At 31.7% G+C, this 19,035-nt stretch overlaps 3 protein-coding genes and 1 long non-coding RNA gene across 8 annotated transcripts; 1 reads left to right on the forward strand and 3 right to left on the reverse strand.

Moving 5' to 3' along the window:
* Window positions 1-177: 177 nt before the first annotated feature.
* Window positions 178-543, reverse strand: LOC124447441. Its single transcript, XR_006948727.1, has 3 exons — window positions 501-543; window positions 367-408; window positions 178-306 (listed from the first exon to the last, which is right to left on the reverse strand). It is a non-coding gene; the product is annotated as an uncharacterized LOC124447441 (long non-coding RNA).
* Window positions 544-2,546: 2,003 nt separating this feature from the next.
* Window positions 2,547-12,707, reverse strand: LOC124446420 (ubiquitin-like modifier-activating enzyme 1). Its single transcript, XM_046997269.1, is given in 35 exon segments — window positions 2,547-2,823; window positions 3,004-3,104; window positions 3,274-3,372; window positions 3,510-3,614; window positions 3,691-3,777; window positions 3,974-4,066; window positions 4,220-4,308; window positions 4,412-4,468; window positions 4,698-4,769; window positions 4,874-4,937; window positions 5,021-5,095; window positions 5,189-5,335; window positions 5,669-5,717; window positions 5,872-5,936; window positions 6,029-6,142; window positions 6,443-6,525; window positions 6,610-6,678; window positions 7,004-7,256; window positions 7,413-7,493; window positions 7,565-7,666; window positions 8,688-8,798; window positions 9,081-9,140; window positions 9,232-9,285; window positions 9,357-9,449; window positions 9,528-9,625; window positions 9,738-9,786; window positions 9,975-10,058; window positions 10,354-10,444; window positions 10,529-10,638; window positions 10,829-10,963; window positions 11,769-11,800; window positions 11,803-11,850; window positions 11,967-12,052; window positions 12,246-12,310; window positions 12,403-12,707. Coding segments are annotated over 35 exon segments (3,177 nt in total). The 5' UTR covers window positions 12,523-12,707; the 3' UTR covers window positions 2,547-2,687.
* Window positions 12,708-13,771: 1,064 nt separating this feature from the next.
* On the forward strand, window positions 13,772-15,375 carry LOC124447400 (1-aminocyclopropane-1-carboxylate oxidase-like). Its single transcript, XM_046998307.1, has 2 exons — window positions 13,772-14,027; window positions 14,414-15,375. Exons 1-2 carry the CDS (start codon window positions 13,772-13,774, stop codon window positions 14,962-14,964), a joined length of 807 nt encoding a protein of 268 aa, XP_046854263.1. The 3' UTR covers window positions 14,965-15,375.
* On the reverse strand, window positions 15,171-18,959 carry LOC124447398 (vesicle-associated membrane protein 7-like). 5 transcript variants are annotated; one of them, XM_046998301.1, is made up of 9 exons: window positions 18,711-18,959; window positions 18,017-18,171; window positions 17,687-17,744; window positions 17,256-17,305; window positions 17,055-17,142; window positions 16,327-16,420; window positions 16,164-16,231; window positions 15,650-15,742; window positions 15,171-15,521 (listed from the first exon to the last, which is right to left on the reverse strand). In XM_046998301.1, the coding sequence occupies exons 2-9, from the start codon at window positions 18,160-18,162 to the stop codon at window positions 15,459-15,461; spliced, it is 660 nt and encodes a 219-aa protein (XP_046854257.1). In that variant the 5' UTR covers window positions 18,163-18,171; window positions 18,711-18,959; the 3' UTR covers window positions 15,171-15,458. The 5 variants fall into 5 exon arrangements, with proteins under 5 accessions (XP_046854257.1, XP_046854260.1, XP_046854261.1 ...); XM_046998304.1 differs by lacking the exon at window positions 18,711-18,959 and adding an exon at window positions 18,358-18,528; XM_046998305.1 differs by lacking the exon at window positions 18,711-18,959 and adding an exon at window positions 18,385-18,519.
* Window positions 18,960-19,035: the final 76 nt, after the last annotated feature.

The raw sequence follows: 19,035 nt of genomic DNA on the forward strand, positions 1-19,035 counted from the left end.
ATTTTGCTCTAGATATTTATACTTTTGGCATAGTCAAAATTTTTAATTGATCATCTGCAAACACTGTTGGGGCTCGAAGAATTGAAGTCAAAGATTTTCTCTTTTTCCTCGTTGCTTTCTTAATGTTAATACTTAGTCCGAAAACGAGTAAAAAAAATTGGTTTAAATTACCGTAAAAAACGTTGACTGACCATGGTAGGGATCGTTGTTCTAAAAGAGACACAAACTTGATAGATTTGATGCATGATAGCAACTAACACACTTACAGCCCTGACTTTTCCCTCTTGATTTTCTTGTCTTCCGCGCCTGAAAGAAAAGCCTAATGAACAAGCTAAGGCCAGGACAAAAAAACAAACAAACATATACCTATGTCTTCTTCTCGATACTGTCGTCCTCCGCATCTGAAAACTACTTAAGAAAAAGTTAATGGTATGACAAAAAAGCAATCAAACAAGTAAACACACTATCAACAAACAAGCAAACATACAACAAACACATACCGCTGTTCCAATTTTCATCAGTTTCCATGTACAACTGTAAGAATAATTGTTAAAATACAATCAAAACAAGCTGCTGGAGTTCATGTAGTTTGTTAATCCAGTGTTTGCAGAAGATCAGTTAAAATTTCAGTCCAAAATCGTCTTCAAAAATGATTTACAGGTTACTACTTTAAACTGCAAACAATCGCAATAGTTCTACCTCCATACGTATGTTCATATTTGTCCATATTCACAACATCACTATACTCACGCATTCTACTTGAAACATTTATCGAATGCTTTGGAATATTTACTTAAAGCTGAATATTTTAACTACAATGATTGTAAACACTGTTATAACATCCCTCAATGTTATAACTGCGCTTGCCAATTATTAATTTCAATAGAGCAAACGAATAGTCGTCAGCTTATTTGACTGATGGTATGCTGACGGTATAATCACTTTAAATAGAAGTTGAATTTAAAGATTTTGCAATACTCTGCCAGTGTAGTTGCAATTTCTTTTTGGAACCTACTATATATAAAAGATCTTTTGTAAATTAAATTTCATGTTTATAATGTAACTTGTAAGCTCCGAACGCAAGAAGCATTTCCATAATCCAAGCAGACTGATCTGTGCAAAATTCTATAAAATTACTCAATGGTATACGAGGGTCAGCCAGTTAACATGCAAATGATAGCAGGATAAACAGATAACTAAGAATTAAAAATGAAAGCAACTTTTATAAGTATAGTTCTCCGTTGGTCGATCGATAAATTGATATCGAGAATGAAGGATTTTTGTTAGGTCAAAGGATTATCTTTTTCTTCCATTTGCAACATCTTGACGACGTTTTGTTGTCTAGAAACAAAAATATAGAATATGGGCGTAAAATGGACTGTTTAAGAGCAAAATATCATTGTATTAACGACTAAATACGTCCTGCTTGAATCATTAACTAACGTATATTTCTTGGTACTTAATACGTTCTGCAGATCTCAATCATTTCATTTTGTATTCACTTCTTGAATTACTTGGTTTTAAACTCAATTTCTCAGCCGATAGTTGTAATCGAAAGATGATTTTGTAATCTTAAAGAGGAGCTTCCAAACATGCCAGAGTTACACAAGGAGATGGTGCCGTCACACGTCTTGCAATCACTCATGGTAATATACCACACTTACAAAGTAAAATATGAACCAGCAAGTGATGAGAAAGAATTGAACAAAGACAATAAACGAAGCATAAAATATTTGCATCGACACAAGCATGTATAAAAGCAAGAATAAACAAGAACAAACATAAGCTAAACATGAACCCCAAAAAAGTCCGTTTCTTTTTCTTTTTAAGTCTCAAGAGAACAAAAACTTAAACTACATGGTGTATCAAAAAAATAAATGTAAATACCATAATTGTATTCTATTCACCAGAGTATACATTACTGTGCAACTAATTACGCTACGGGGATTTAAGCCATGCGCTCAGCCATTCGTAATCAGATTCAGTAGAGTATACATTAGAGTTGCACTGTGCAGCTAATTATGCTACGGGGATTTAAGCCATGCGCTCAGCCATTCGTAATCAAAATGGAACGAAGCAACAGCCACAAGCATCGACATATGCGTAATCACAAAAGAACGTTTCTTTTGTTTCGTTTCTTCCAACCGAGGCTTTCAATTTGCGCATAAACCAGCCCCCTTCGATAATTCTTCAAAATTGCTAAGAAAATTTAACACGCCCCATTTTTCAATTGCAATTTGCTTCAGGAGAGCCTGATAAATAGCATGCATCGCAGATTATATACTGCGATTTTATTTAATTGTAATTACTATATAATTGTAATTTACAATTTGTAAAGTTATCCAAAGTGTCTCATAAAAATGTGTTATTGTTGAGGAAGGGTGGAACTTTTCATTTGCCCTGAAAGTAATGATGTTTTACGTTGAAATTTCAAAAAAATTAAATGCCCCTAAATTTCATTTTCTTGCACAACAAAACTGATTGTTTAAACTTCGGGTGTTGACCCACACAAGATCAATACACTGTTTCTATCTAATGCAGTAAAATTCAATGAAACAATTTATTTGAGTCAGAATAAAACATAAAATCAAGAACTAAAATCCAACTAAATTATTCTACTAAGGTATTGTCAGATGAGTTCAGAATCATAATTTTCGATTGAATCTTCGTTATATGAGCTTTGAAAATCAACGGAACTTGTATCGTACATATGGCACCTCAACATCTTCTCCATCTGCATCATTACAACACAATTCAAAAACTAGTGCTTTGACATGTGGTTTGATTTTCTTCTTAGATACTTTAGCAACAAGTTCACTCATCCTAAAGAAAAGTAACACGAAGTAGATTAAAGTTTGTCTTAATATTATAACCTTAAGCGTTGGGAAGTTCATCTCATTTTTATTCGCCTTTAATGCATTCGGTGCATGTAAAGTTTGACATTTGAAACAGGCCTAACAATGGCAAAAGAAACCTACACATAATTTCTTGAAGTTAACTTACTTTAATGGAAGGCGTTCCTTGAGTTTAGTTTGAGGAGTGAAAAAAGAGTACAACATACAAACTCCTTGTGACAACATAGATACTTCAAGTTTATGTTCATTCTAAACAAATTCAGACACGGAAAGTCAGTGTTCATAAAGATGGCACAGCCGCCATGTTGGTGGTTAAATACAAAAGAATATATTGTCGATGTTATTGCGGAGCAATTTGATAATTTCGTGGTTGGTGCAAACCAAGAAAAAGATGATTAACAGCAGAATATATGCATACCTTGAAGTAGTCTAAGAATTCCTGTAGAGTAAGTTCTTCACCTTTATCATTTAAAGTCAGCTCAAATCTATCCCACAAACTAAATTCTGTCTCGTAATACTAAAGTGCATAGAATACACAACAAAGAAAGAAAATTAAGCAACAAATATATACTGAAGTTGTGTAGAAGTGTTTACTTTAATCGTCATATCTGATCAGTCCGAGTTCCACCCATGCCTACATTAGAAATGACTTACTTTATTCTTAGGAGCAGGAATAGGCTCCGAGAAAGCGAAAAAAGGTAGAGCTAAATTGATGAATCCATTTTTGAACGTTTCAATCTTTTTGCTTCCTTGTATAATCTAAAAGTTGATAATTCAAACAATGCAACATCATATCCAAAGAGCTGTTATTTTATATGTTTAAAATTCACCGTACCTTATAAAGTTCCAAACATACAAGTCCAGACACAACAGCAGTTGTTGTGGCAATAGCAGGAATAATCTTACCCGCAATTAATTTGCTCTAGAAATACGTAATATTGTTGAATAAAAACGGACTGCAAACAACAAAATACCATCAAGAAAAGACACTAACTAAACGAGAGAAAACGAGAAGCATGCATAAAGGTCATTGTTTCACAGACGAAAAAAGAGCAAAAAAATCAATGTCTCCATAGCGAAGAAGCAGTATGATATGGTTAACTTTAGATTGCTCTAACCTTGTGTCTATCAGCTGGTGCAATATCGTAATTCTCAGCACGGAGATTTGAACATGCAACAATGAAATCCATATGAAAGTTGTTATCATCATCCTAAAGTGTTTAAAGAACAACTTTAAACTCTTCACTGGGGAAACATTCTCAACAGACCTAACTTCTGCTTTCATAATTCACATATCCACTCGTCTACGTATGTATAAATAATTTCTAAAAATAACAGATCCAACAATGGTTGTTTAGTATCACCTTTTCAAATTCAATATTAGAGACTTTCATTCCGCTCAATACAGTAGGAGATGGTATTTTAGCAAGAATCTTGTCCACTTCAGTTTGTTCTACATGACATTTCAAGAAGCAATATAAGGTAGGTGAAGTCGTCATAAATAAATGTATGTAAGCTAAATACTGTAGGTTCTCATTCATGTATTAACATCTCACCAACAGAGGCTTGGCTAGCTGCTTCAGCTTCTTGATCACTAACGTGGATTTTGACACCTTGCAAAATAAAAAAATTTATTTATTTTGACGAGCTTTCGACCACTTGACTGTGAACTTCCACAGGTCGAAGATTGATGTACATAACAGGGTTATGTATTGACTTAGATTATATTAGATTACTACGACAAAATATACGTCTGTTTAGATTACTACGACAAAATATACGTCTGTTTACCTGTAAATAGTTTCGGGACATGATATTCATACTTTAAAATAAACTTCGTACCTGTTTTCGGTTCGAACGACGGTACACTGACTTGTTCTAATATCTCAAGAATAAACTTTCTATCCACAGAACCTATAAATGTAGAGAAATTTATAATCGCACTTCATATAAGAATACAACAAATTTGCCAGGGAACATTGCAAGTAATTAATGAAAGTTGCTTCAACAAAACCCACCTTTGATATTGAAAACAAAAGCCCGAAGATTTGCTGATGATATAACAAAATTCATGTGAGTTTCCTACGAACAAAACATTATTAATACATACAAATATTTTATAAGATATAATAAATATACTTATACAAGGATAATGACAAACTTACATTACAAGGATCAAACACTAATGGATGGGGGCAACGTTTTGGTCCTGACCAAAAAGGTTGGCCTGAACTGGTTTTCTATCAAAAAGAGAAACATACATTTGAACAAGACAATATGGAATTATAAATTTTCTTATTCATTTTACATGAGAATAATAATAAGTATCTTACCTGATCGGGTGGAAAGTTATGAAGAAGTTGGGCAATTTGATTGTGATAATATTCCTGAAATAAAATCCTCGCCCACTTAACACAATCGGCAAAATCTTTCGGGAGATCATCAACAAGAGTTTTATGAATGCTTTCCAAAGTTTCAACCTGTAAAAAAGATCAATAAGAGTCAAAATGAACAATTGTGGATACAACTGATAAAAATCATCATCATAACAGGTTTTGATACGTATATTTTCGAAATATATTTCATAAGAGAGAGATTTCCTTTTGTGAAAAATCATAAAGACACAATCACCACACAATTAAGTTTAAGTTCTGAAACTCTAAATCTCGCTAAAATTAAAAATTGTACATAATCTTGAAAATTGCAAGTTGCTAACAGACATGCGTATCTTAGCAAACACATCCCTCTTTATCTTTCAACATTTCCCAGTTCCTTCATAATTTGAACAGACTAAAAAATGTTATTTTATTTACCTGTTGCACACCAGGCAATTTAGTCAAACGTTCCATAAACTTTCCATCACTATAGCAAGATAACATGAAAGAAAAATACGTAAATGAATGCTGGATGTCAAGTTTTACTTAATTTTACTTAAATGAGTGAATTGGGTTGAACACCAACACTGAATTAAGAAACTCAACATTATTCATATCGTTCATATTTATTAAATACTTGCCTTAGGTATTGAATCGCGTTTTCTGCAGCTTGAGTGAATAGTCCTTCGAAGGCATCTCTTGCCCACTAAATAATTAAACTCCAACATTAAATTGCAAACAAATGATTGAGTTTAAATATTTAAGTAAAACTAAACAATAAAAAATAAAAATTTATACCTGCAACGTGTGTTCTATAGCATTTGGAAAGTTTTTTAATGTGCATATAGGAATAGATTTCTCTGGGGGATCTTGACTTGAGCTGTATGACTCAGTCAAAAAAGGATAAACAACCTAAAGATAAAGAAATGATCATTGAAAAGATGATAAATTCAAAGACATTGAAGATTTACGATTTGCGTGCAACGGTCGTTAAAAAAACATTACAAAATAACTTCATGTTAGCGCTTTAATGTTAGGTTTTGAAAGAAAACGATAAAGAAATGATCATTGAAAAGATGATAAATTCAAAGACATTGAAGATTTACGATTTGCGTGCAACGGTCGTTAAAAATAAACATTACAAAATAACTTCATGTTAGCGCTTTAATGTTAGGTTTTGAAAGAAAAAGAAACGTTAATACTGAGCCTAACCTGGACGTTTCCTTTAGTGCCTAATGTTCCAGATTCCAATAAAGGTTTTCTATAATATACACATCTTCGATCCATATATAACCCTAAATCACAAATATTTATAAATCTTAACTGATGTGAAGTTATAATGAAAAACATAAAATTGAAAAACAAAACATAGAACTTACTTGCATCGATATTATCTAAAGCATTTGCAACACCATCCAGACTTTCAAAGAACTCATCATCATATATTTTTAAGATATGTTAAGGAAAAGATCGTCAAATTTTCAAGATATTTCACTTTAAAATCATTTCGAAATCTTCTAACTGAAATAACTTTGAATTTCCGATTGTCGACATACTTAACAGAAAGTTAATAAGAAAAAAGACATGAATAATCGTTTATCGAGATCAAAGTTGGCAGAAACAAATTATTTCTTGATGTCATGTCATTTGAAAACATTGATAATAGCTTTTATCAATTCTTTGCTATTTCAAATTGACGCAGTTGCATACGTATGTCGTCATCATTGTAATGACATCATAGCCAATAGAAATATATTACGTAATAAAGGATATTTTCTGTCTCCAGTCCCACTCTATTTTGATGTGAGATAATATGAACGTCAGGATTCATCGCTTTCACGGCTTGTGCAGCAACATCTGACTTTAACTTTTGCACATCAGCAGAACGAAACAAGAACTGACGATTGAGATTTGATCGTTCAATGCTATCCATATCAGTGACGTATATTGCTCCACGACGATCTGATGCGAGACCAATCATAGCAAAATTCTTTAAGAGCTCACATCCAATCGCTCCAGAGCCAACCTAACGAAACGTGTACAACCAAAACAAATTCTCAAAAGGCTTCGTTGGATTCCAAACAAGTCATCAAAACGATTCAAAACATTAGCGGAGTGCCCTCGTGAAAACGACAACAATATGAGGTACATAGGTCATATAAAGAAATGTTTCTTGACTTACAACAAAGTATTTCTGTGTACTAATTTTCTCTTGAAACTGCTTTCCAAAAACCGTAATTTGATTATCATATCTTGAACCGAGCTGTAAAACATCAAATTTAGAATTATTAAAGTGTCACAACAATTGAAATTTTGACCAATAATTTTCCTAACCGCTTTACATGATTCTTCTGTTATTTCCTGTTCCTCAGGAAGACATTCCAAAGCATCAAAGTAAAACCATTGTACAATAGGATGAAATTTTCCACTGCATGCCTGCAAGATAAACTTTCATTTGTCCACACAAAAACATTATGCATTTTCTATAAACATTTCACAAAACATACAGCGTACTCTCTCTAAAATGCTTATATAACACTCGTACAACGAACGTTCTCAAAATGCTATAACCTCAAACAAGCGTACTCTCTCTCAAAATGCTTATATAACACTCGTACACAGTACTCTCTCAAAATGCTTATATAACACTCGTACTTTACAGCGTACTCTCTCTCAAAATGCTTATATAACACTCGTACTTTACAGTGTACTCTCTCTCAAAATGCTTATATAACACTCGTACTTTACAATACTCTCTAATCTTATATAACACTCATACAGCACTCTCAAAATGCTTATATAACACTTTACAGGAAACTCTCTCAAAATCTTATATAACATCATTACTGTACTCTCAAAATGTATATAACACATACTTTTGTCTTCTCTCAAAACTTATATAACACTTGTTTTTGTACTCTCAAAATGTATATAACACTTTGCTTTACAGTGTACTCTCTCAAAATGTATATAACATCGTACTTTGTGTACTCTCTCAAAATTTTATATAACACTCATTACTTTACATGTACTCTCAAAATGCTTATATAACACTCATTCTTTACAGTATTCTCTCAAAATGCTTATATAAACTCATTCTTTGTGTACTCTCTCAAAATGTATAACATAATTATCTCTCTTATATAACACTCATTATTTTTACTCTTAAAATAAACATTACTTTACGTAACTCTCACAAAATGCTTATATAACACTCATTACTTTACAGCGTACTCTCTCAAAATTTATATAACACAATTTAGTACTCTCAAATTATATAACATTACAGCGTATCTCTCAAATGCTTATATAACACTCGTACTTTACAGCGTACTCTCTCTCAAAATGCTTATATAACACTCGTACTTTAACGGAACGTTTCATAAAATAAGCCATGATTTCCCTCAAACAAGTTTCCTCATACAAACTGAAAAGATAAAACAATAGAAAACAGTACCTTCATAACTTCCTGAGCTGCAATGCCCCCAATCACTCCTTGCATAGGACAAAGATCTCCCCTAGCTTGATACGATAATTCAAGTAGTATTTTTTCGTCAATTTCACCAACCTGCAGTAATTTTATCGAACGATGTAACTCAGCGTTGAAAATGATAAAATATGATACACATGAGAAAGAATTGCATAATCTTGTTTAGAAAATCATAACGCAGTTGAAAACTTCACACAACTGTAATATTTAAAACTTTACGTTGGAATAAAGAGTAACCTCTTGTTCTTGAAACTATTCATACTTGTTAAGAAATTGCCTTGTCTCAAAACAATATTTTTAAACAACTTGCAATGTCTTCACTGAAGACAACATGAAGTATTGTGTTCTTCATACATGTACCTTGCTACATGTCTTTCCGTTTATTTCCTTTGCTATGTCAATCAGTTTATTTCCATCATCCTAAATAACACAAGCAAAACTGATCGCTATATATTATTTGTTTCATGCAATAATAAAAATGATGTAATCGATGCATCATCATTAGATGTACCTTATTCCTTGGTCTTGGAAGAGAGGAATTTCGTTTGACGTACTCATCTAAAGCCTAAATAAAAACATTTTTTTTCATTATAAAACTAATCAAAATATATAATTACATACATGTATTATTTGTACCTGAAAACCTAAATGAAGTTGTGCAGGACGATCGAACTTAGCGAAATCTGTTATCAAAAATTCTGGCTCGAAAAGCGCTTTAGATATCGATTTCTAAATTTGAAAAAAAACACAAATCCTTTTGTTTTCAGTTAACAGAGAGAAATTTATCATAACACAATGTTTCCATACAAAGTTCAATGTCTTTGGCATTTTACATTGTACAGCATATCCTCCAGAAATATAATCAGATAACTGAGATGTATCACCAACACTGAATGTGTAAGGACCTACGTAAAATGTAAAACAGACTCCCATTTTTCATATACATGATATAAGTAGTATGCAGTTACGTACGTCTGGCAAAAATCAGCAAAGTTATTATCACAATAAACAACATACCTAAAACTTTAATCTTTCTTGGCTCACAGTTATTTAACTCTTTCATACCCTGAAAATATTCATAGCTAACAATTAAAAGTTGTTGCACAAAGACAACCATTTTTTCAATGCAAATCTTTGCAACAGATACACAACAACAAATAACTTAAACATTATTGTTATAACACAGCTTTAGAGATGTCTTTTGCCAAAATTTCAAAGACATTATAGCTACAAAATTGTTGACATTCTACATGCCTGAATTTCCTTAAATGTAACATGATCTCCAGTTTCAAACCCATGCCTCTGCTCATCCAAGCATGTAACAACACTTTCTTCAGCCTATGAAACACAATCATGTAACATTACATTCTATATCTTGAAAAGTGAACACATTATTGAAAATGCTTATAATAGCACCCCTTGTAATATCCTAAATAGGATCCTGCAAAGTTTTGAAATTTATCTAAATCCAAAATCTGACAGAAATTTGAAGATTCCTACATGATCATGATCATCAAAGGACCATACACATGAATTTCATCCAGGGTATGAGACAAATGCACCAAATTGATTAAACATTATCATAAATACGTACTTGCAAAAGTTCACCAATTATACATAGTTATAGGCAAACCTTTGTTATTGCAGAAACCATTACAGTGATGGCTTGTTCACCATTTGTGTCATTCACAACAAATGATTCCCCAAAATCACAGAATATTTGTCTATAAACATAAAAATTTTGAAACACAATACAAAATATCACATTACGATGAATTAAAAAATCAGCAAGAAAGTCATAATCTTACGAACCCAAAAGGCCTTTTGTGTCAGCAACAATGAATTTAATTCCTTTACTATGGCAAAAATCACCAATCCATTTTTGTTCATCAGCAAATGATGCTGTCAACACAACAACCTTTCATAAAAAAAACAACTCAATGTTTGCACAATAAAATGGATTGTTAAAGGAGAGAAATATTCGGGGCTGCTATGGTACAGTAATATATGACCAGAATTATGACTGAATTAAAAACATGACATTTAATCAACAAATGATAGTAATTTATATACACTATACAGTCATTTTTCATGATTTTTGTATATACCTGAAAATCTAATATCATTTCCTTTGTAATTGGCTGAGTACATGTTGACACAGGAACATAACTGTTTAGTTCAGAAACATGGGATTGAGTAATCAATGCCCTGTTTTTGCCAATATCTTCATGACGAAGGAAATACTATATCATGAAAACAGAATAAGTGTTCTATATCATGAGTATGGAGTATTTATATCATTATTAACATGCAGCAATAACATCATAAACATATTGTAATGACATTATCAACATGCAGTAATTACATCATTATTAACATGAAGCAATGACATCATAAACATATTGTAATGACATTATCAACACGTAGTAATTACATCATTATTAACATGAAGCAATGATATCATAAACATATTGTAATGACATTATCAACATGTAGTAATTACATCATTATTAACATGAAGCAATGACATCATAAACATATTGTAATGACATTATCAACAGTAATTACATCATTATTAACATGAAGCAATGACATCATAAACATATGTAATATTATCAAACATTGTACATCTTAACATCATCATAAACAACATGTATGGCATTATTTTGACATGATTATCAAATGTAGCATCATTATTAACATGAAGCAATAATCATCTTATAATGGATCATTATTAACATGGCCTCATAAACATATTGTAATGACATTATCAACATGTAATAATTACATCATTATTAACAAGAAGCAATGATATCATAAACATATTACAATAACATTGTCATCTTACATCATCATCATGTTGGCTATTTTGCAGAAAAATAGCACTTATTTGAAATAATAACTCTTATCATGGAAAGTAAGGCCTTTAATTCTTAGGTACTGTAGGATGCTTTTTATAACATGCAATTCATATGCACATTTATATATACCCAACAAGCAATTTGTAATTTTCCATTATCAAATAATTATATTAATAGAAATTTTAACCTGTGAAGAAAGATCTTCAATAGCTACATTTCAGTATCATGAAGTGTAACAGACTTCACTCCACTAAGAACAACATTCTTAGCTGAAAATAACATCCAAAGTCTTAAATTAGCAAAAATCACTATGATGAGGAGCATAACTATGATATTAATTATTACACAATTTTTGAAGGTTATGTAATCACAAATTAGATGGTACCTATTTCAACTCCAAGACCTTTCATCCCAGAAATGAAAACATTTGATTTAGCCATTTTATGCATGGCTTCATGACCCAGCACATATCTAACATATTTAATAAAAAGAGCAAAAATGTTCAACCATTCAGTTATTCAAAGTGAAAATGAAAGCTAATGTCAGTTTTCTTCAAACCAGCATTATCCTTCCCAAATATAATAATTTAATAGTTATGGAGTCTCATTTTAAATTAAATTGCAGCGTCTGAAGTGTGGGTAATAATGTGTAAAAAGATACTTACAGCTGTCTTGAGTACAGACTTTCATCTATTTGGGAATGGTTCTTCGACGTTTCCATGTGGGTATACTAACAGAAAATGATTCATGAGTCAGTTTTAAGTGGATAGGTTATAAACAGTTAACGCGAGTTGAACGTTTATGTAGAGTTAAAATACAAACCGTATGATTACTACAATTATTATTATTCGTTGTTGTCGTGGTTTCTTCAAAATTGTTGTCTCTGCTTACTCTAGCTTTTTTTGTAGGCGGAGAGCTTAATTCCTCAGAATTTGAAGACATCTACCAGAGATATATTCAATAATATATGAGAAGAGTTCATCTATTCAATTGCTGAATCTTGAAGGCTTTATTTTGTGATGGTGTACTCAGGTTTCCAACGAAAAATTCCGCTGAAGCTGAAAACTTTAATGCCACACTTTCGATTAATGGCTGATAAAACATGAAGTCAGAGCTATGAAGAAAAGTAAGCGCGAGAGGTCCACGAAGGGAATGAGAAGACTGCCTTAATCTTTAATCTAATACCACTAGCTGATTGGTTTATGAGGGACGGGGATTGGATTATAATAATACAATTTTGTGGGTTACCGGTTACTCCAAAAGACCGAAGTTAAAAATGACACAGCACTTTTCTATACAAAAGCAATTAAATACCCAATATTATTTATAAAAATATCTGAAGTAGCACAAATGAATCCAATACATTTCTGCATAGAAAGTGCAAAATTTAGAGAAAGTTGAAAAACAGCTAAAAAGTTCTGGATGATATGAAGACTTTAAACCTTAAAGGAAATATGCTTTTTGGAAAATATTGTGAAACTTTTCTGCCTGCACTATTTAATGCAGAAAACCAGGAAAAATAGACTTGAAACATGCCCTTTTTTAGTTGCTTTTTTAGTTATAAATTCCGGGGGGGAGGTGGATAAGAGTACGCTTCAACTGCTTTGAGTTCAAACATACATAAAAGATACCAAAATTTAAAATGGAAAGTAAAAGTGGCAAACCGCAAAAGTAAGAGGATCTGTTAACTGTCATCGACGAACTAGCGCTGTTCACCTCACTAAAAAGCTCATACAAACAAGACTGATACTTGCAAGTTTATATTTTACGGGAAACAACGATTTTATCATTACATACATATTGTCACTAACTCATCAGTTACCGTGAGTTACGTAACTATCCAAACTTCTTTACGAACTCCTCATTTTGACAACGTTAATGTGAAGATTAAATTATTTCTTTTGAAAACTAAATTCAGCTTGTTGAGCAGTTTTCAAAATGTCTAACGGTGGCAGTGATCAAGTGAGGATACCAATAATTGACTTCGGCAATTTCTTGGCCTCCAATAATGAAAAGGAAAATTTAAAAACAATTAAATCTATTGCAGAAGCTTGTAGAGATTTTGGTTTCTTTTATGTAAAAAACCATGGTGTAAGTCAAATCGTTCAAGATAATTTGCTAAATGCTCTTAAAGATTTTTGCATTACCTCAAGAAGAGAAGAACAAAATACAATCAATCAATACAGGAGGTATGGTGGGCTATTTTTCCCATGGAAGTGAAATTACAGGTTATTTGGTAAAAGAAAATCCAGACTGGCGTGAAGGTATTTATGCTTTTGGTGATGAGCTTCCTGATTTTCACCCAAGCAAAGAAAAGTTTCCAATTGTGTCACAGAGAAATATGTTACCAGACACACCTGGAAATTTCAAAGGCATTCTTCAAGATTACCATAAAGAATTGAAAGGTCTTGGATTGAAGATAATGAGTGCTCTAGCTCAAGCAATGGGTATGTTAAAAGACAAACAGTTGACAAAATATTTAAGAATAAAGTCAAACATGTATTAAGTGGAAACCCTCAGGGAAGGATGGGTGTAGGGTTAATGGGGGTGTTTGCTTGATAGAGGTTAAGAATTAAGAATTAGCTATATGGAATTAAATTTTGGACTTTATAAATTGTCAGCTTTTAATACAGGACATCCCCAGAATATAGGGTTGCTCAATACCAGTTAGACTGCATCACTTTGTTTTATCATACTGTGTGCATACACAACAACTATTAGGAATTTAAAATTTGATTTCACATATAAACTTTTCAAAGTTAACAATGTGATATTATCTCATGATAGCTTTCCTAATCATATGAAATACAAATACTTTGTTCATATTTTCAAGGTTTAGACAAAAGTTTTTTTGATTCCAAATTTCTCCCTTACACTACCACAACTATTGGTATGTTTCACTACCTACCAAGTACTAACCAGGTAAATGAAATATCTTGTGGAGAACACACAGATTATGGAATGCTCACCATCCTCATGCAAGATGATGTTGGTGGCTTAGAGATTAAAGGAGAAAATGACGAATGGATCCCAGCTCCACCAATACCTGGAACATTTGTTGTCAATCTTGGTGATATGCTTGAGGTGTGGACTAATGGTTCATTCAAAGCTAATTTACATCAAGTGAGAAAACCAAAGAGTTGTAGAGATCGTTTTTCGGTGGCGTATTTCTTTGGACCAAAGTTGGAAACGGTTGTTAGTCCACTGGAAATAAAAAATCCCCTTATTCCTTTCAAAAAGAGAGACATAAACAAAAAATTAAGTTACCGGCTGTCTTTGGTGAATATTTATATGAGAAATATCAAGGAACTTTTCCCAAACATAATTTTGGACAGAAGTGAAAGTCTTAGCAACTTTTATGTGGCAATTTTATTTGCAACATAAATAAACTTTGCAAATTAAAAGTGGGAATTTTTTGTCACTCAAGCTGACATAAGTTGCCTCAAACATAATTGCCAAATAAATAATACTTTACACAAATGGATCTGAAAATATATGTAGGTATATATAGCTTCTTCATTAAAGTCAAATTCTTTATTTATGTTTTACTTGTATCTAATCAATCATGTATTTACACAAGACTAACAAACTCGTATGAAATTCACTAAAATGAATTTCAAAAATATTTATTGCAAATGGTGGAACTTTACCATATTAAAGTGCTACGTACTTCACAAGATGTGATACAAGTCAATAAACATTTTACCTGTGTGTAATAATTATAACTTTTTTTGTTCATGCTACTGTTATTAATATGACAAGAGATCCACAGTAAATGAAACTGTCCAAAAACTATGTATGCTATATTTTTTATATACAGACGTTACATATATGAAAGGAAAATATGGAGAAGTGTTAGTATTGTCTGAGGTCATACATTAAGTACATTTCTTCCAATCAAGTCCACCACAACCAGCAGAAATGAGAAAGTAAAGTATAAGCTAAAAAATACAAAAACATTTAACCAATGGTACATGTAACCTGATTCATTTCATATGTATATCATTATGTAAAACAGAATGTCTCTCTACTATGTTAAATTACACATTTATTAAAAAATTGTACTTACAATTACTACAACAGCAATAATTATCAACATTTTGACATTTTTCCACCACATAACACGTGCTAATGTTTTGCTAGATTTCTTGAATGTCATTGACTAAATATAAAATGTTGAAAATCAACAGAACATATTATTTCAAGGGGTACCATTAATTATTTTGCCTTGTATCTGTATTTGGAAAGAATGCCTATGAAATTTACATTTTATCAGTTGACATTAACATATAATGTACATCGCAATTGTAGATATTTTTGTAATAGGTGGATATTTGTGGAAAATTCCATAAGAAAATGGAATAATATGCTTTTTAATGCCCTCAGCTTACTAAGCTAAAATGTAATAATTTAACCAACTTTTCAATTTTAGAGGAAATTGGTCCTGATGAAAAATTAACTTCAGAAAGTATAAAAAGTCTATATTAATTCCACTATTTTCAGTAGTGCTTCATTCTTAACACTAAATGGCAAATGTATCATTCCTTTAATACCAAATATTGTCCTAAAGTAGTAATACTTACAGAATTATTGAGATCTCTAGAGCGATCAATGAGAAGTTCAAGACGTTCACCTCGTTGAGATATTGTGTCTACAAAAAGACCATTTTAACACCTATTTCAATATTTCCACCTATTTAACACCTATTTCAATATTTCCACCTATTTAATAAACCGATGCATATACCTATGTTTTTAACCATAATGTCTTTCAGTTCATCTAACTCAACTTGCACTCTAGAGATGTTGTCATTGCTTTGGTCAGAATCAGAGTATCGTTTCTATTAATACATGTATTAAATCTTAACATCCACAACGTAAGGCTCGAGATGTAGATGATTCTTGCAATAAACTTACAAATGTTTTAAACATGAAAGTATTAATTGTCTAAAGTTTTTTAAAAGTTGATTGTGATCATCAAGGTTAGTCAATCCCTAAGAAGAACCATTGGTGATGATTGTTGAAGTGCCTGATGTAACTGTTTTAAACTTCTCAGTGGCAATACTACATTTTTTTTACTGGGTAAGATTACAACCTTAAAGGTCAAAATGCCACACATAACAACCTCCAATTGTCCTTCTCAGGATTTCACTGTCAGTACTTAGCATAGCCAGACTGTAGATTGACTCCAGCTATGCAAATCTAAACAATTTGCATTATTCATAATTCAGATATCAGGTCAGTCAACAAAAAAATATTTACAAAGCTTAAGCAAGAGTAAAACTTTGGGCTGGCTATGCTACTGTTCAGTGGTTGCTCAACTATAACAAACTTTAATCTTAAATTACAAAAATGCATGATTAGCTTCATTGCTTACATCTGAACAAAATCAACCTTAAAATATTTAAGCATTTGAAACCATGGTTTATGCATAGTCTGTGAATGAAAAATTAAACATTGCACGTAGATACATACCATTTCTGAAGAAAGTACTCGTGAAAACTCACTGTTCATGGCATAAGGTAGAGCAGTATCAATACGAGTTTGATATGTTCGTTGGAATCTTAAGATTAAAGAGATTTAAAAATCTATCAACAGTTTAGTGTATTTTGTTCATGATCAATATTTAAGAAAATAGGAGGTACCAAAATGACCAGGAAAAAAAAGAGCAATTACCTTTTCTTAATTTCAGTCAGAAATAGGAATGCTTTGGACCTTTCAAAGTTCTAAGGAAATAGTATAAAAGGTCAAGAAATTATTCTAGGGATTGTCAGAACTTGAATTTTCTAATGTTTATATAAAAATGTCACATGTATTTTGAATTTTCCCAAAGACAAAGTAAACAATGCATGGGGACACGAAAGAGTATTTACAATCTTAAATAATTTATTTTTAATATGGTGAAAACTACATTTATGAACAAATGGTCAAAATCAAACTTTGACCAAAGTAAATGAGGTTGACCAATGCCATCTTCAAGGATAAATTTCGACTGCTGTTTTGAGACCAGAGCAATGATATTTATGTATAGAGAATTGCTTAAACAAAATCATTGTCACCATATCAATTGAAATTATTAATGAAAATAGAAAACTTTCTTTACTTACATCATCAGTGATGCACAAATATATAATTCGATCTTCACAAATATAGTGAAACAGATAGCTATGAAACAAATACAAAAATTTTTTACATGAAAGTGAAATGAAATTAATCAGAGAAAGTAAAAATATTAATGAAAGATGAAGGCAGCTGACCAGTTATCAGACACATGACAATGCAACATTACAAAAATCGATCAGAGCAATAGTTTAAATAATATGTTTGAAACATAGTTTACAAATAGCATATGTTTGAAACATAGTTTACAAATAGCACATCAATGTATTTATATCACAATCAAAAATAAGGAAATAAAATAATTTCATATTATAAACCTTGATTGAGTATATGTCAACTTTGCATTTTCTGGTGGGATACGCCCGAGAATCTGTTTGGATACTTCATCAAAGTTTCCTGCACAAGAAGCATATTTTGCTAGTATGGTTGTACCACGAGACACCAAAGAATACAACAAAGGCATGATTTCACCCTATTTCAATGAAAAGGAAACATAATGTACGCAGCATCCATCTTCTAAATTGCTATTAGATTGCTAAGACTTAATGCTTAGTTTTTATTTCTTGCCAAAAGCAACATGCTACAGATTATTGATGAGAATTTCAAAAGGCTATTTCATGTTTACATTAGCATTAAAATAGACGTCATTTCTTGTCACCTACTAAAATGAACTTTAAAAAAGTACCAGTACTGCAGTACCACCACCACAATGCACGGATGCAGTTATAAATTTTTTAACCTTAAAATAATACAAGAATTGGTTCTCCTCAAACAATGCAGTTGGAATGACATGATTGTGGTTTCCTTGATTCAGCAAAAGCGAGAAGTCACATGATTTAAGAAGGAAATCTGATATAATATTTAAATACCACCAATAACTTCACCTCCTGTAGTGCTATCATAATAATATACGCACCAGAAAAAGTCGAAAGTAATTAAAAGAAATCAGTCCAAGCAAAAATGTCGCAAATAAATTTGTTCTTCTATTTAAAATGAGCTTTCTATAAATACCTTGAATTTATCGTGCCTCAAATCTCCGTCTTCAGTTGAGCAGTTCAGTTGTTTATTAAATCAATACGTCCTTCAAAGAAAACTCTTGGAGTTTTTTCGAGCAAAAGTATTTCTAATCATTAAGAAATCATACGAAAGTTGTCAGAAAACGTATTCATTGTTCTAGATAGTACCATTTCAACTGTTATCAAATAAATACATTGCTGGCGTTTTCACAGAAACTAAAGACCTCAAAAGTCTAATATTAAACTATTGAGGGTTGGGGTGGGGATCTTACGATACATTTAGTGTTTGCGTATGGAAATAGTATAATGTACCATAATGT

Source organism: Xenia sp. Carnegie-2017, unplaced genomic scaffold (assembly GCF_021976095.1).
Source record: "Xenia sp. Carnegie-2017 unplaced genomic scaffold, XeniaSp_v1 HiC_scaffold_22, whole genome shotgun sequence".
Classification (NCBI taxonomy): Eukaryota; Metazoa; Cnidaria; class Anthozoa; order Malacalcyonacea; family Xeniidae; genus Xenia; species Xenia sp. Carnegie-2017.

Coding starts and splice junctions, on each gene's coding strand:
- LOC124447400 (XM_046998307.1), top strand. CDS start 13,772: ATGGTGGGCTATTTTTCCCATGGAAGTGAAATTACAGGTTATTTGGTA. Junction 14,028..14,413: donor TGCTCTAGCTCAAGCAATGG/GTATGTTAAAAG, acceptor CATATTTTCAAG/GTTTAGACAAAAGTTTTTTT.
- LOC124447398 (XM_046998301.1), bottom strand. CDS start 18,162: ATGCCTTTGTTGTATTCTTTGGTGTCTCGTGGTACAACCATACTAGCA. Junction 17,143..17,255: donor CTGACTGAAATTAAGAAAAG/GTAATTGCTCTT, acceptor TTTAATCTTAAG/ATTCCAACGAACATATCAAA. Junction 16,232..16,326: donor CATTATGGTTAAAAACATAG/GTATATGCATCG, acceptor GTCTTTTTGTAG/ACACAATATCTCAACGAGGT.